The 18,780-nt window shown below is 33.3% G+C and overlaps 1 protein-coding gene across 3 annotated transcripts in view; it reads right to left on the bottom strand.

Moving 5' to 3' along the window:
• Nucleotides 1–18,343, bottom strand: part of LOC117180927 — a 194,205-nt gene extending 175,862 nt beyond the window's left edge. The window contains exon 1 of one of the 3 annotated variants that reach the window (XR_004468083.1): nucleotides 18,130–18,343. Coding sequence is in view for 1 of the 3 variants with exons in the window: in XM_033373564.1 (XP_033229455.1) it covers nucleotides 18,130–18,242 (113 nt within the window). In the remaining 2 variants the exon portion in view is untranslated. Of the gene's footprint in view, nucleotides 1–18,110 lie in introns of all 3 variants that reach the window. The other 2 variants (XM_033373564.1, XM_033373565.1) reach the window with 2 other exon arrangements.
• Between the last annotated feature and the right edge of the window lie 437 nt (nucleotides 18,344–18,780).

Below are 18,780 nucleotides of genomic sequence, written 5' to 3'. Positions count from 1 at the left end.
TTACCGCGATTTCGCTGGAAGCGGGTGCAATTTTTCAGATTAGCACCCGCTCCCGGCGAAATCCTGCGGTTGTCCTTATGACAAATTTTAAATTATATATATATATATATATACATATACATATATGACGTTTCGTTTTAATATAGTCAAAGTGTTGAAAAAGGTGTTTAAACAAATGAAAATTGTGAAAAAATCCTGAAATTGACATTTTTTGGCAAAAATTATACCATTTCTCTTTCAATTAATTAATGAAGAAAAAGTTTTTTTACTCTATTAGTTTTTGAGAAAACAGGGCGGCGCTAGCTTGCCAGCAACTCAGCGGCGCCCTCTAAGAAAATCATTCAAAAATCAATAAATTAAACAAAATTACTAGGTTATTTTTTTTTGCTATTTTTTTGCTTCACAATGAGCTATGGATCGCTTTTGTAAAGTCAACCCTTATTTTAGAAAAAGTGCCCCCTGCAATGGAAAAAAAGTATTAAAAAAAGTATTAAAAATATGACTAGGCTGGATTTTTTTGTTATTTTTTGCTCTACAATGAGCTATGAATGGCTTTTGTGAAGTCAACCCTTATTCAAAAAAACTACCACCTGTAATGAAAAAAGTGTTAAAAAACAGTATTAAAAATATGACTAGGTTATATTTTTTTGCTTCACAATGAGCTGTGGGTCACTTTTGTAAAGTCAACCCTTATTTAAAAAATGATTAGGCTAGATTTTTTTGCTACTTTTTTACTTTACAATGAACTATGAATGGCTTTTGTAAAGTCAACCCTTATTCAAAAAAACTACCCCCTGTAATGAAAAAAGTAATAAAAAACAGTATTAAAAACATGAATAGGCTAGATTTTTTTGCTACTTTTTACTTTACAATGAGTTATGGATCGCTTTTGTAAAGTCAACCCTTATTTTTAAAAACTACCCCCTACAATAAAAAAGTATTAAAAATATGACTAGGCTACGTTTTTTGCTTTTTTTTGCTTTGAAATGAGCTATGAATCGCTTTTGTAAAGTCAACCCTTATTTTAAAAAGCAACCCCCTGTGCTGCACAAGCTTATTTAAAAAAATGAAAAAATCAAGATGAAAAACACTTGTAAAACATAAACACGATATTTTTAAAGCATAACTAAGGAGCAAAGTTATTATTCGCCTATAATCATTACAAAAACAACCCCCGTATTTGCATTTGAATACAAACCTGAAGATTAAAGTCAAAAATTGTATAAATTAATTGTTTGGACTTTTGTCCTCCTGATTGTTGTGCTCTCTCATTAGTCTCCAATGTCATATCAATCGCTTTTGCATAAATCACCCGTATATAAAAAAACAATGTCCTGCAATAAAAACACGTATATAAGCGCAATTATTTTTCACTCATAGTCGTTGAAAAAATAACCGCCGCAATTTTCCAGTCTATGTGTGTATAGTCAAAAAATATAATTGACTTTTTCTAAGCATCTTTTAATGCCTTTAATTAAATACCAGCACGACCATTAGATCTATCAGATTTTGGGATTATGTTGGGCTCGATATTGGCAATTTTAAAGAGCTCAAAAATTAGAGACTCCGTTGATACTGGAAAATTCCCAAAAAGAATGATTTTTTACAATTTAATATCTATGAGGTAAAGTGGGTTGATTTTAGACGTTAAGGGTTGGAGCCAAAAAATCGGAAAGGGTATTTTTGAGAAGTCCAAAAATCAAAGACTCCATTGACACTGGAAAATTCTCAAAAGATTATTTTTTGATAATGTTATATCTACGTGGTAGAGAGGGGTTGCTTTTAGACGCTAATGGTTGAAGCCAAGAAATCGGAAGGGGTATAGTTGCAAAGCACAAAAATCAAAGACTCCATTTACACTGTAAAAGTTGCGAAAAGATTATTTTTTGACAATGTTATATCTACGTGGTAGAGAGGGGTTGTTTTTATGTGTTAAGGGCTAAAGCCAAAAAATCGGAAAGGGTGTTTTTGAGAAGCCTAATAATCAAAGACTCCATTTACACTGGAAAATTTGCAAAAGGATTATTTTTTGACAATGTTATATCTACGTGGTGGAAAGGGGGTGACTTTAGACGTTAAGAATTAAAGCTAAAAAATCAAAAAGGGTATTTTCGAGAAGCTCAAAAATCGAAGACTCCATTTACACTGTAAAAGTTGCGAGAAGATTATTTTTTGACAATGTTATATCTACGTGGTAGAGAGGGGTTGTTTTTAGGCGTTAAGGGCTGAAGCCAAAAAATCGGAAAGGGTATTTTTGAGAAGCCCCAAAATCAAAGACTCCATTTCCTCTGGAGGATTCTCAAAAAGTTAATTTTTTAACAATTTCTTATCTACGTGGTAGAGAGGGATTGTTTTTGGACGTTAAGGTTTGAAGCCAAAAAATACGAAAAGGTATTTTTGAGAATTTCCCAGTGCCAATAGAGTCACTGATTTTTAAGCTTCCCAAAGTACCCTCTCCGACTTTTTGGCTCCAAACTTAACGTTTAAAATCAACCCCTCTCTACGACGGACATCGGAGTCTTTGATATTTGAGCTTTTCAAAAATACCCTTTTCGATTTTTTGGCTTCAACCCTTAACGTCTAAAAGCAACCCTTCTCTACCACGTAGATATAGCATTGTCAAGAAAAAATCTTTTTAAATTTTTCCAGTGTCAATTGAGTCTGTGATTTTTGAGATTCTTGAAAATACCCTTTCCGATTTTTCAGCTTCAACCCTTAACGTCTAAATTCCCCCTTCAGTGATACGTAGATATAACTTTGTCTAAAAATAATCGTTTTGAGAATTTTCCAGTATCAATGGAGTCTTTTATTTGTGGTTTTCTCAAAAATACTCTTTTCGATTTTTTGGCTCCAGCCCTTAACGTCTAAAATCAACCCCTCTCCACTACGGACATATAACTTTGTCAAAAAATAATTTTTTGATAATTTTCTAGTGTCAATGGAGTTTTTGATTTTGGGCTTCTTGAAAATACCCTTTTCGATTTTTTGGCTTCAACCCTTAACATCCGAAATCAACCCCTCCCTACCACGGAAATATAACTATGTCAAAAAATAATCTTTTTGAAAATTTTCCAGTGTCAATGGAGTCTTTTATTTGTGGATTTCTCAGAAATACCCTTTCCGATTTTTTGGCTTCATCCCTTAATGTCTAAAGTCACCCCCTTTCCACCACGTTGATATAACTTTGTCAAAAAATAATCTTTTTGATAATTTTCTAGTGTCAATAGAGTCTTCTATTTTTGGGTTTCTCAAAAATACCTTTTCCAATTTTTTGGCTCCAACCCTTAACATCTGAAATCAACCCCACTTTACCTCATAGATATTAAATTGAAAAAAATCATTCTTTTTCGGAATTTTCCAGTATCAATGGAGTTTCTAATTTTTTGAGCTCCTTAAAATTGCCAATATCGAGCCCAAAATAAGCCCAAAATAAGCCCAACATCTGATAGATCTAATTGTCGTGCTTGTAGTTAATTAAAGGCATTAAAAGAAGCTTAGAAAATATCAATTATATCTTTTGACTATACACACATAGACTGGAAAATGATATACATTGTGGCGGTTATTTTTGAAACGAATATGAGTGAGAAATAATTACGCTTAATACGTGTTTTTATTGCAGGATATTGTTTTTTTTTATATAAGGGTGAATTTTGCAAAAGCGATTGACATGACATTGGAGAATAATGAGAGAGCACAACAATCAGGAGGACAAAAGTCCAAACAATTAATTTATACAATTTTTGACTTTAGGCTTCAGGTTTGTATTCGGGTGAAAATACGGTGGTTGTTTTTGTAATGATTAGGGGCGAGCAATAACTTTCCTCCTTAGTTATGCTTTAAAAATATATTGTTTATGGTTTACAAGTGTTTTTTATCTTGATTTTTTCATTTTTTCAAATACGCTTGTGCAGCAGAGGGTGTTGCTTTTTAAAATAAGGGTTGACTTTACAAAAACGATTGATAGCTTATTGTAAAGGAAAAATAGCAAAAAAATGTAGCCTAGTCGTATTTTTAATACTGTTTTTTAATACTGTTTTTTAATACTTTTTTTATTACAGGGGGTAGTTTTTTTGAATAATAGTTGACTTTACAAAAGCCATTCATAGCTCATTGTAAAGTAAGAAACAGCAAAAAAAATGTAGCCTAGTCATTTTTTTAATAATTTTTTTAATTCTTCTTTTTCATTGCAGGGGTAGTTTTTTTTATTAAGGGTTGACTTTACAAAAGCGATCCAGAGCTCATTGTGAAGCAAAAAAATAGCAAAAAGTATAACCTAGTAATTTTGTTTAATTTCTTGATTTTTGAATGATTTTCATAGAGGGCGCCGCTGAGTTGCCGGCAATCTAGCGCCGCCCTGTTTTCTCGAAAACTAATGAAGCAAAAAAATTATTTTTTTTTGTAAAAAATAGCAAAAAAGTAGTAAAAAAAATATGCATTATGTGACATTTTGTTTTTCTTTAGTGGCGCCGCTGAATTGTCTGACCTAGCTCAATCAACTTCGGTGCAAAGGTTGTACAAGACCACCCTATGTTCATCACACACATGACGGTTGCAACTTCTCTCTCTTTTTCCTGCGACACTGCAGTCACAGCATCAACCTTCTTAATTCGTATATTCTCGACATCTTCGATGAGAAAAACAATTATTCATTCATTATTTATTAATTGATCTATTATTGGAATTTATGAGCATTGTATGGATAAAATGAAAGAAAAGAACTTTACATTGATATACATCACATTTTTAGTCATTTTTACATATAGATTTCACTTGAATTACAAAAAATTAATTCGAAACATCAAAATATCATGGTATACTGTAAACATACGTCAAATGCGTTCATTTGCATGAAAATATAAAAACGACGTAACGTGACGTAACTCGGACGTAACGGATCCTCTGGGGGACAAATGTGCCCCAAGCGGTAAGCACTTCCTTCTTACTTGACTGACAGCGAACAACCGGCAACATCAACCACTTCACAGCACTCTAGGATAGTCGAACTGAATTACGGTTAGGATCTGCACCAAAAAATCAGAGATATTTGCTCAGGAGAATTGAATGAATTTCGCGTGGGGCACATTTGTCCCCCGCAGAATCCGTGTAGGGTTGAAAATATTTATTTGAATAATAATGGCCTCGAATTAAATTCTATTTTTCCAGAAGATTCCGTTACAATTTCTTATGAAAAATTCCAATAAAATAAAGAAATAGAATTGTTCAAATAAATCCAAAAAACAAATACCGGTTGATATCGTTAAATTTATTATAAACAACATTTTTTCTCAACCAGCAAAATTAAATATTGAAGCTTTAGAACGCCGTCCATCACCAAAAACGCTCTCTGCCGTGAAAAAAAAGCTTACTGGAAACTCGGCAACGAACCGTAATATAATTAAATGTCGAGATAGTGGATCAAGAAGTTAACTTAGGCGTAATTAATTGCCCAAATTTACTAATCTATGCAGAGGAAATGCGAATATTTTATTGCAGAGAGTAATTTAACATGATCTTAACATCTATTTAGAAATTAAAAATCCTTTTCCGAAGACATCCTCAAACCTGCTTTTATTTTCTATGAATAAAAGTGTTTTTGGACAGAAAAAACTAACCAATATTTAAAGAAATAATAGAAAACGACAAAATTCAAATCAAAATTGAAAATACGGCAAAACTAATACACAAAGAAATCATATTAAAAAAGTCCTTGGCATAGAAACAATTGAATCAAATGTTTAAAAGACACTTAGTATCCCACCCATACACAAATCTCATACGTACGTTTTTTTCAACGCTTTTAACCCATCTTAAATTATTAAAGCTAATCTTAGATTTTCATTTTCAAGGAAAGCCCCATTGAAGACCAAGAAATCGAAAGGGCCTAAGCGCAAAATTCTAAATTTTACAGCACTTCCAAAAAACGTTCGCATTTCGCGATTTTTTAATTTAAAAAATTGAAATTTCATAAAATGCTTTTCTTTACTGAAACACTTTTGTATGATAAAGTGCACATTTTTTCATATTAAACTATTCGAGTTATGAGACACAGAAGTTCAGCCACATTAGTTCATTAATTTTCAATTATTTAGACAAATGGAATTTCTTTAAATAATTTTTTTATAAAAAATTATTAATATTTCTTCAGTGGGATATTTACCAACATTGTTTGATTCATTTTATTTAAAAAAAGGTTTTTTAATCAAAATTATGACTTAAATATTAATGATACATTAATTATTATCAAATTAATTATTAATCAGTATTATTAAATCAATTATTATTTAATTATCAATCAGTATTATTAAATTAATTATTAATTAATTATTAATCAGTAGAATTGAAAATGAATGAACTAATTTGAATAAATATTCCAACAGACCAATAGTTATGAGTGTAGGGAAAAAAAGAATGTTAAAAAAAAAGTTATTTAAACAAACTCCATTTGTTTAAGCAATTAGAAATTAATGAAACAATGTTATTGAATATTCCACTAGACTAATAGTTATAATCTTAAGGAAAAAAATGTTCCAACAAAATTATTTAAAGAAATTCCATTTGTTTATATAATACAAAATTAATTAACCAATGATAATAAATATTAAAATAGACTAATACTACTAATTTTAAGTAAAAAAAAGACCAGAATGCAGTGCTCAAAAGATCGATTTCATGAAGAATTGACATTTCTTGTTTTAAGGGTAATTTTCAGGTACTCGTTCAGATGTATTAGAAGTGTCAAACCCATATATCTGATACATGAAATTCTTCGTTGAATAATTCTCTACGGGCCCCCATACTATTCCGTCACATTTTTTCAAACCTTACAAAATTATTCTAAAAACTCAGAAGAGTGATTTTTCTCCATGCATATGACATGGGAAACTTCAAGTCAAAACCAGCACCTGTTAAAATAAAAAAAAAATTTTTTTAAATTACGGAATTCCTTTTTTCGTATTTGGGGAGAATCGTTGCCCTGTAAAAAAACCCGTTTTTGAGCCACCCTATTGCACAGTAGCCCTCGATTTAGGACTTTTATAGATTTAAACATTTTTTAAAAAATATATGCAATTTTTTTCAACCAACCAACATGTTGGAATTTCATTGAAGAATCGAAAAATGAAAAATAAAACGATTTTCAAATAATGCCACTAATGCCTTTTTAATTTCTCATCCTTCCTTTGATTCTCTTTATTTAGCACGTGAGAAGCATCTTTAATTCATAATACTAGATTAAGAGTATTGGTTAAATCCGACTTTCAATTTTTTATAGGTACGGCACTGACTCAATGAATATTTTTTCGGAAGGATTTGCGAACGAAAGAAAGAAAACTTGTCGAATGTCCAGGGTCTTGTGAGATCCTCGGATTAATAAAATGTTGAAAAATCAAGAATTGAAACGGTTAGAATCGTTTGTAAATTTATTTTTTTACTCACAATTCTGACATAATAGAAGAATTCTCGAGAGACCCCAGGTTTACAAAGGGCCACGAATTGATGATGAGTACCCTAAATTTTGCGAAATACGTTGACAAATGGAGAAAGATGGGTGCAAAAGTTACAATCCCTGTGTGTTTCTTGTAACTGTGTTTGTAATCAGCCACTTTCAGTCTACACGCGGTATCAGGGCGCCCTTTGTGATCGACCGAGGGTCAAGATTACGATTCTGAAAGGGGGAAAGCCTCTTCTGGTTTATTGGCTTTTTTATGAGACTATCATCAATCGATAGTACGTAAAAAAATATTTGACATGTTTCACGGAGTTTTTAGTCCCATGTAAGAGCTATGAACGTTTGTAAATCACATTAGCCAAGCGTCCAAAATATGCCGTGGGTTCGAACCTTTTTCTGAACTTTCTTTTTCGTATCGTAAACATGTCAAATAATAATTTTTTATGCTCCCCCAGCGATTACAATTTTTAAAATATTACATATTATTATTTCACATGTTTACAATACGAAAAAAAAAGTTGATTAGAAGACTTGAACCCACAGCAGCGTGGTTATCAGCCAGGCTCTTTCCCACTGGATCGATGGAGCTTGATGGAAGTTCATGCGCGCGAACCTCTAGAGCTTCTACACCCTTGGTTAATGTGATTTACAAACGCTCATAGTTCTTGCAAGGGACAAACAAATCCAGGACACGTGTCAAATTATTTTTTACGTACTATCGATTGATCATAGTCTCATCAAAAAGTCAATGACCCAGAAAAGGCTTTCCACTTTCATAATCGTAGTTTTGACCCATGGTCGATAACGGAGGGCGCCCCAATACCGTGTGTAGAGTGGGCCTGAAAGATGGCCTGGTGGCTGATTACAAACACAGTTACAAGGCACACAGGGCATGTCCAGTTTGTACCCATCTTTCTCCATTTCGCAACGTATTTTGCAAAATTTAGGATTACATCATCAATTCATGGTCCTTTGAAAACCTGGGATCTCTCGAGAATTCTTCTATTATGTCAGAATTGTAAGTAGAAAAATCTGCCCGCCTTGCGGGCACATTCTCATCGCGCGCTGCGCGCGCGGGTTGCAAATTTGGGCGCGCCACCGGCGCGCGACTGTTGGTTCACGCGCTTCGCGCTCGATAATATATTTAACTCGCGCTTCCCCCTCCAAAATGTATTTACCTCGCGCTACGCGCACGATCTTTGTGCATAAGCTTACTTAAACTAAAGGTGAAAGCATCGACAACAGTAATTTGGTGATTGTGAATTCTCTTTTGTTAAAGCTCCTTCGGCTTTAACGAACACATTCTCATCACGTATCTGGTGCTCCGCACTTGAATTTATCCCTGAAATTTGATATCATTCCCATAAATGTATATTATTATAATTCATATCTTACATTGGTATTAAAACAGACGAAGTCTCATTGTCTTGCTGACATTCTAGAGTGCTGTGATGCCCTGAACGGGGTTACATGGCGCGGCTGCATGCTCTGTGGTGCGAGAAACATCCGGAGCTATCGCACTTTTCGCATCAACGTCTGCAAAACCATGCCGAAAAACTCCGAAAAAGAGGCTATGTAAGCAGAACGCCTACTCTACCACGGCTAGAACAAGCCGGCAACAGAGAAAAAGAGGTGACACTAAGACCAACCGCGGGCAGGCATCCGATAGAGGAAGAGCGAGGCTTTATGACCCGGAGAAACATCAACACCAAGGTTTCTCTCACGCTTAAAGATCTGGCTGAAATGGATGTCGAGCATCGTGGACATTTTTCCGAAGAATCCGACCTCTGGGCTATCAATTACTGTGTGTATAATACAGCGAGAGCTTTGGCCGATGCGAACCGTAGATCAAAACCAACGGTTGATCATAAGACCAAAAGACGAATGCATCAACTTGCCATAAAGATAGGCTGGGCAAGACAGTACGCGTCTCGCATTCAGTGTGTGATTGACTACGTCACATCTGCAAGGAACTGTATTGCCAAGGTTCGAAAGTTTTATTTTTATTTAGCAGAACAGAAAGCTTTATATTATAAAAGCACGTAATTGTAAATATGAATTGGCCTGTTATTTTACTTAAATCAAGCCGATTACTATATTAAAATTCTCTTCTGCAAGATTTTCCTCTCCTTTAGCCATTAGAGAATTGCATTCTATTCTTTTTTCTCACACATTATCTTAAATATTCTTTAACGAAAAAGCACATAAAATAAAATGTTCTTAACTGGAATCAACTCTTTCAAAATCATTTAGAACTTCAGCAATCTATGTTTGCAGTTTAACGTTTCAAACTCAAACGACATTCAGGGACATCATACTTCCATATAATAATTTGACCGCTTCGCGAGCACATTCTCTTGGCCCGCTGCGCTCGCAAGTTTGATCCCGATAGGGCGCGCGAATATTGGTTCTCGCGCTTCGCGCTCGATAATGTTTTTATTTTGCGCTATGTGCTTGATCTTCGTGCACAGACATTTTTAAACTGAAGGTGAAAGCATGGACAACAGTAATTTGGTGATTGTGAATTCTCTTTTGTTAGAGCTCCTTCGGCTTTAACGAACACATTCTCATCACGTATCTCGGGCTTCGCACTCGAGCTTATCTCTGAAATTTTATATCATTTCCATAAATGTATATTGTTATTATTCATAACTTACATTTGTATTAAAACAGACGTAGTTTTATTATCCCGTTTAATAAAAATGCGCATTCTTTACAAAAAAATTGGTTAATTAACATTTTATTGCAACTTTTGTCGTTTTTCCATAAACTGGATTTTCTCATTTTCAATATTTTTTGAATGCATTCATATATTTAAGAATCTTTGAAATACTGTAAAAATGTTGCATGATCAAATATAATTTTTGGATTTTCCATTATTTTGTATGCTGTCAAATGTGAATTTTGAATTTTTCAGGAAAATTCAACAAGCTGTTAAGATAATCTTATTGGGCATTTAGAAATTAACCTTTTTCCTTTCTTGCTTTTTTTAAAAATCGTTCGTTATTTGGCTTAAAAGGTTCATTTTCTTGTGTTTTTTGGAATTTTTTAAATGCTTTAACTCTGATAACTTTTGGTTTTATGAAGAAAGTCATCAGAATAAATTGTTAAACTTTTTGAATACCATAAACATCCGTACAAAAAATTTATGAATTTTGATAAACTGGTCATAAAGATATGCAAAATGGGACAACATATATATTCTGAACTATCTAGTAAATAAAAGAATTAAAAGAGAAAAAGGGGCAATGATAGCAATGTTCGTGGACTTAAATGCAGCGTTTGACTGATTAGACCGAGGAGAAATAGAAAAAGTTATGATAAAAAAGGGAATAAGTGAGGGATTTATTAAGAGAGTAACAGAAATTTTTAAAGAGATAAAAATCAGGGCAAAGGTAGCAGAGCAAGTAGGAGATAGTTTCTGGTTGGTGAAAGATGTGAAACAAGGATGTCCTCTGAGCCCACTTTCATTTAATTTATTAATATCGGACTTTGAAGAATAAATGAGGCAAAAGGGTTGGGGAGGAGTTAGGATAGGGAAGGAAAAGATATATACACTGGCATACGCAGACGACATAGTGTTGATGGCAGAGGATGAAGAAGGGATGGCGGGATTAATTACAGGATTAGAGAAATACTTAGATGGGAAAAAGCTGAATGTAAATGTGGAAAAGACAAAGATAATGAGGTTTAGAAATGGAGGGAGAAGGAAGAAAGAATGGACCGGGAGATGGAAAGGAATAAAGTTAGAAGAAGTCAAAGAGTATAAATATTTGGCATATATATTGCAAACGAATGGAGATCATACAGCTCATATAAGAGAAAAGATAAAAAAGCAGCAGGGTCAATGAGACAAATATAGGGAATAGGAAAAAGAAGGTTAACAAAAATTTGAAAAGGAGAATGTGGTTTATTTGATACGCTGTTATGGCCAGTATTAGGTTTTGGAGCAGAGATAGGGGGATGGAAAGAAAGGAAAGATATTGAGAGTTTACGAGAAAGGTATATAAGGTGGACACTAAGCGCAGACTGGAGGACGCTCGGATATATGGTGAGAGAAGATGCGCGAAGGGATAAGTTAAGTATTAGAGCGGGAAAAAGGGCAAGGAAATTTGAGACGGAGCTAAGAGAGAGAAAGGGAGGGGAGTTGGCGAGAAAGTGTTTGATGGAGGCCGAAGAGAGGAGCGGGAGGGTGATCGAATTAACGAGATGGTTAAGAAGAAAGGAGGGAGTTCTTTAATGATAGAGAAATAGAAGACGGAACTGGAGTAAACTATGAAGAATTGAAAAAAGGGAGAGGGAAAGACAATTAGTAGAAAGATGGGGGGCGATTGAGGAATCAAAATACGATAAATGGTATAAGATAATAAAAAGGGAAGGGGTGCCAAAGTATTGAGAAAAGGGATGAGGAGAGAGAAGGCGGACCAGAATAGCAATATTTAGATTGGGTAACGAGGTAAGGGAGGGGATGTACTGGGAAAAAGAAGTGGACAGATTGTGTAGAATATGTGAATGGGAGGAGGAAACATGGGAGCATGTATGGGAAGGATGTAGGAGAGGAATGGAAGATAAAGGAAGCTGGCAAGAAAATGTGGTTAAGATTCTAGAGGAGGATGGATCAGGAGAAGAATGGATAAAGGAGTTGGAGGGTGATAGAGGAGCAAATGAGAGAAAATAAAAGAATGCACGAAAAAAAAGGTGAATGGAGATGTAAAACAGTGAAAGAAAAAGGAAACAGAAGTCGCTTAGATTAGAAGCGTAAACATTGTAAGTAATGGTAAGGTAAAAGTTAAGTAGACCAAGATGCGTTTGCGTTCTCATGCTCTCTCTCTCTCTCTCTCTCTCGCTTGCAGTCTCGCTTTCGTTCAATCGCTCAATCGTTTACTAATAAGTCCTAAATTGTGCTATCGCAGGAAATAGAAATAAGAAACTAGGTATAAGACTTTATGTAAATAGTTGTAAGTAATTGTATGTATAGTAAGGATAAGACTGTAAAAAAATATAGATATAAACGGAAAGATTGTAAGGAATGAAAGTCATGTAAACCTTTAGGGGACACATTATTAATAAAGAAGACTGTCTAACGAACTTGATCTTTAGTTTGGGGAACTAAAAGAGTGTACCAGGGGCCAATTCAATAGAATTATTTCTTCAAAAGGCATCGTGCTCACAGACAGACAGGAATACATACCTACAGACAGACCGACAGACAAATTCGTAAAAACCTATTTTTCGGATTCAGGGGGTCTCAAAACGTGGAGATTTGACAAAAACAGGGGGGGGGGGGTCAAGTTTTACACAAATCTAATACCTTCTATGATGAGAATGTGAAAAAAAACATTAAAAACACTTTGTTTGCTCTACTTTTGGTGAAAAAATGTTATCTATTTATTTTTTTTAGCTTGTGTCGTGTGTCGAAAAATTGAATTTTTGTATTTTCAATGTTTTTTATAAATAAAACAAAAACCACGTGTCCTATAAAAAGCGATTAATAACAAATTTGTAGATAGTTTTATGGGTGGACAATGTGTGTCTTGTCATTTTTTTCCTATCTTTCATAGTTTTACCGCGAAATGCAATTTTTTATTTTTTTTTGTGCGGTCAAAATTTGAATTTTTAAACTTTTGGAAAAATTCGAAAAGTTGTTATGATAATCTTGTAGGGCTATCAAAAATTAACATTTTTCTTTTCAAATACTATGAACAAGTGAACAGAGAATTTTTGAATCATGAAAAAATGTGGACTCCAAAATTTTCAAAATAGACTCACATACGGGCAGACACTTTTGTAAAAATCTGTTTTTCAGATTCAGGGAGTCTCAAAACGTGGACTTTTTGACAAAAACTGGGTGGGAGGGGTCAAATATTACACAAATCTAATACCTTCTCTGATCAGAATGTAAAAATGATTTGTTTGTCATGAATGATTTTTTAATAGTTCTGTTTTTGGGTTTAATCGTAAAAAATAACATTACAAACATAAAAAATTAAAGAATTTGAAACCCCACGCACGAGACGAAAAAGAAATTAAAAGACAAAAGTTGTGATAAGAATGTGCCCACGCTGCGGGCAGATTTTTTTACTGTCAATGACGTTTTTTATGATTAAGGCCAAAACTAAGCATCCCATCCAAAAGTGGTTAATAACAAATTTATAGATCTTTTTAAAATGCACAATTTTTGTGTACTTATCTTTTACCGTCTTTTGCATAGTTTGACCGCCAAATGTCAATTTTTAATTGCTCATTATTTTACATGATGTCAAAATTTGAATTTTGAATTTTTCAAGAATTAATTAAAATCACCTGGGAAGTATAAAAAATTGTAATTACATTGTAAAGTTTGTACTAAAGTTTCCATGTCACTGGTGTAACGGTAACATGATTTACTTCCACACCGTCAAAAGCGTTTACAATCGATTTTTTATGTCGGGACAACTGAAGCTTAAGCTTTGAGGAAGAATCTAATTAGATGTTCCCTTTCTAAATTGTAATATTGGGGAAGTTATTTCTTCATATAAATGAGAAAATGCATTCATACATAAGGAATGTCGCTGATGTAACGGGCAAGGCTTTCTACAAAATTAGTTTTAATTAACAAAATACACTGTATATATATATATATATATATATATATATATATAATGCACTTACAAATGACGATAAAAAACTTTCGTACACTTTAATATTTATATAAATTATCGAATAATTCTCGCTGTTTTAACAAAATCAGCCATTAAAATATATGAAGTTTGCAGTTTTTGGAAGAATTTATAGCCTTTTATTCTGAAAGTCGTTTGAAATATTCAAATGATGATATACAATACATGAAGTATTTCTAACTGCTTAGCAGATCCTTGTAGGAAGTTACAATTATTAATTTTTTGAACAAAATTTGTAAGGGTTATCTTCGTTGAAAACCGCCAAAAAAAGGCTCGATAATCTTAGATAAGACAAGGCTCGTCTTGAGTCAAGTAAACGTCGTCTTAGCCAAGACAAGGCTGGACTTAAGACAAGTGAACGCCGTTTTACCTGTCGTGGCCATAAAAGTAAGATGAAGGCCTATGTCTCGACTCAGTTTTGAGACGCCGCCAGACATCGATGTCTTGGAGACGAACTCAAGACATAACCAAGTTGAACTCAATTCGAAGCATTTTTACTCGGGTAGCTACATTTTCTTTGATACGCTACGTATTTAATTGGATAAATGTCACAATTCTACACTTCGTTTATGTAAAAGATTTTTGTGCATTTTTTGCATATACTTTTAATGAACTTAATGTTTGTGCACAAAACTTTTGAAAATAATCGGCAGGATGATTGAAATAGAATTTAAAGTAGAAATACTAGTGAATGAATACATATAGTCTGGACAATCTGCTACTTGCATTTACTCGTAAAAAGATGAAGGAAATGTAATCAATCAAGAAATCTTCATTGTAATGAAAATATTCGTTTTCAATTTTCGCTGCGTACTTTTACATCGTGACAATATGCCATTAATTTCAAGTTTCTTAGTGTACACTAACTTTAATTCCTTTTTTCATTATGGTACAATTGATAAAGAATCGCAATGAATTTCGTCACACTACAACTGTTGTAGCGAAACTGAAGTTCCATTTAGATTTCCATTTTCAAATAACGTAACAAAATAGAAAATAAAGTTCTGTTCTATTTTAATAACGGACCCAACGATAGTATTGGTCGGGTCCTTGAACTGGACCGGAGTAGGACTGGAGTAGAACCGACGGATTGACATTCATTGCTCTATGAATAGTTAACAAGACGTGAAATTGATCCATTTGTTTCGTCATTTCAAGTCCCGATAATAACGCCTCAGACATTTTCTAAATTTAATATAATTAATTTAATTTAATTATTTAATTAATTGTAATTAATTAATTTAATGAATTTTAATTATTATAATTATTTACTTGATGGAATAAAATTCAATTAACGTTGCATTCATTATATTTCAGCCGGCGTATCTTTAATTCTTTAGTTTGAAAAATTGTTTTCTACATAATGTTTCTTTACAACGTAAAATTTTTAGATTTAAATGAATAGAACTATTCCCCTAATAAAATATACTATTTCGTGCAGAAAATAATTTAAATAATTAAAGAATAGCAATATTATTTCAAAGTCACTTTTGTCCCAGCAACCGATATTTCCGCGGTTTACTGTATATAAAATTTCGTGAAGTTCAAATGTAAAATAAAATCTTTTAGAATCTGCCGATATAAATATCGATCTTAATTATTAGCTCGAAAAAAGTAAATGGATAGGATATTTCATGGTAATTAGCAGCTTATTTTTGACACGCAAAAATAATGAGAAATTTTCCGCAGCCACAGAGGTAGATATATTTAAAGGACCAGATAGCTCGTTTAAATGTTTAGAAGGCTTTAAAATATTCTTTCCGAAATTGCAATAAAAATACGATCATAAATAAGAAGCAGAGAGGCTAAAATTGAAATAAGAATTCGATCATAAATAAGAAGCAGAAAGGCTATGTCAAAAGAGTAGACGACACTCAAGGGCCCTTTGTTAAGCTTTCAGATTAAAATTTAGAAATATATTTCTTTAATTTCATAGTAAACAGCCTAAAACATAATAATTCGGAATCTACGGGTTTCGATGATTTGAGATATCTAACTTTTATTCAATGTTTAAAATTGGAATTAATACAACGTTTCTCGTAAATGGTGAGATACGTGAGGTACGTGACGAACACAAAAAAACCATTATATGACCCTCGCAACACTCTTCAAAGGACCTCTAAAAGAACTTTGAAAAGGACTAAAATCTCTCTCACTATCTCTGAAACTAAATCATTCAAATCGAACCTGCAGATAGTCTCAAATCGGCCAGGCTATTTCGCCTGAGAATACTCTGAGATTTCTATCGGTAGGGAATGCAACGAAAACTAAAAAAAAAAAACAGCAAGATCAACTTTTAAATTGGTGAGATTCTGATTCCACTTTAAAATTCCCATTATAAGGTCTTGGAGTAATCGCAATATTTTTTTTATAGCGGCCAAAAGTTTTAAAAAATATATAAGACTTATAAAGCCTGTTAACAGCTACACTTAAAATGCATCAACTGTAAGTAGCAGTCAACAGGCATTATAGGTCTTATATATATATATTTTTTTAAACTTTTTACCGTTGCAAAAAAAGCTATTGCGATTACTCCGTGATCTTCTAATCAAAATTTTAACGTAGAATCCGAATTTCACCAATTTAAAAGGTGATCTTGCTGTTTTTTTTTTTTTTTTTAGTTTTTGTTGCATGATACAGAAGGGATACTATGTGGATACTATGAGGATACTCTGTAGAAGTGTAGAGTATCCTTTCTGTTAACGAAATCCGCTATGTTAGTTATTGTGCATATTCTAGTTCATAAAAATTTCTTTACTATTTTCCTCTTTTAATGTTAGTTTACATCCATTCCGCTCTTAAAAAGAGCCATTCTCTGCAAAACTAAGTTGCTGTTTTGGCAGGGAACGGTTTTCTGGATACTCCGACCTCTATAATGCATATTCCTATGATTTTTTGTGAGATTTCTCATATCATTTGGTTGCTCGTTTGTCGACGGACAATTTTTTTACATTGCTTCAATGAGATTAAATTTTATATAAAAAAATACAGCGTTCTAAAAAGTTTCAGTTCAATTGGACCATCCTGTATAAGTCCCATGGGCATAAAACAAACTAACTCACAAGACAATTTATTTAAATATGTTATTTATAACGCACTGTCAATGGTTACGGAATTTCCCGCAACTTTAACCCCTTTTCCAGCTTATTCAGGCCAAACGTTACGGAATTTTCCGTAATTCTAACCTCTTTTCCAGCTTGTTCAGGGAAAACGTTACGAAAAATTCCGTAAAAATAGACAGTGGATATATTTAACAAAAAATAAAATTTTAAATATTAGTTGTATGTTTTTTATATCTATCTTCTATCATTCTGGCTAATCACACAGTACAGATACCTCTGATTTGATTGGGGACGCCATTGGGGCCTAGAGTCTCAATAAACCTTTCAACAGCCCTGGTTACTAATAATAAAATAATCATTATTTGGCTATTTATTCCTTTTCTGTATCCCCTACGTGCAAATTGCAATAATAATAGTCTCTTATTAATGCTTTTGTAAAAATTAACGTGTTTGTTCGAATGTTTTTTATTATTATTATTTCACACAATTTTTTATAAAAACCTATGGGAATAATTGAACTTTAATTTTATGCCCCGTTGTAGCGAGAGAGAATATTATCCACAATAAAAATATAAAACCTTATCACATTTACTTGAAACACCTCAAAATATTAAATTTCATTTTCTTTCGACGTTATCTTTGTTTAAACTTTTCCGACTTAAGTTATTCCTGCAGAGAACTGCTCAATTTGTACAGTGTGGACGTTGGCATTCTGGACACAGGAAAACCGTTAGAACGAGCGAAAACAGAATGATGGAACAATACAATGTAAAAATGACAGGTTTCCCCCTTAATCACGTAATTGTATCCTTCTCTATATTCGGAAGTAATACATCAAGATTATCTAAAGATCGTATGTAGCATTTAAATATTAATTGTTGCCAACATTGAAGAAAAATATAATAAAAAAAAACACGCGTACATAAGTACATGACTTACCAGATTGAACAGAAGTTACCTGTAGTAGCTTTGAAGTGAAGAAAAACCAGTGCCGATCTTACGAACGGAAAATACAAAGAAGGAATGAACTGTTGGACGATCGTGATGAGCCAGTATATATTCAGCCCACATTCCCTGATGCTCCGAGTAACCTAAATTACTCCCACCAGTGGGCCTATCAGCTTCAGGTGGACTCAGGTCTTAGTACCTTATCCCACCTGCAGTCATGGAGCACTTAATAGTAAGTGTACGTAAAATAAGATGTATCCTGTGCATACAATACATTGCAGGTTTCCTCCCACCAATGATTCCCGGTCAATCGTTTAACCGAGAAGCCACAACTTACAATTTATATAGTAGGATGCCGCCGCGTTTTCCACTTCATCATTGTGACTTCATCTTCGCAATGCTGATCACACGCTATTTTTTCCTGGGACCTTATAGCAAGAAATATTGGCGGGATATCCCATTTATTTCGTAATATTAAATTAACTACACTGAGGTACCATAAAATCAGTTACTGCGTCTTATATTTAATTTAGCTGTGAGTTCATTTTCGGTTTGAAAAATATGTAAACATCTAACTGCAAGATATCTGGCAAATTGTTTCACTGTCCGTTAAATATTATTTGATAGCAGGGCTGGCTCAGCCCATATTTTGCATGTATGA

The sequence above is a fragment of the Belonocnema kinseyi genome, chromosome 9, assembly GCF_010883055.1.
Source record: "Belonocnema kinseyi isolate 2016_QV_RU_SX_M_011 chromosome 9, B_treatae_v1, whole genome shotgun sequence".
Lineage (NCBI taxonomy): Eukaryota > Metazoa > Arthropoda > Insecta > Hymenoptera > Cynipidae > Belonocnema > Belonocnema kinseyi.
Note: the sequence above shows the minus strand (reverse complement) of the source record. Positions and strands in the feature narration are given on the sequence as shown.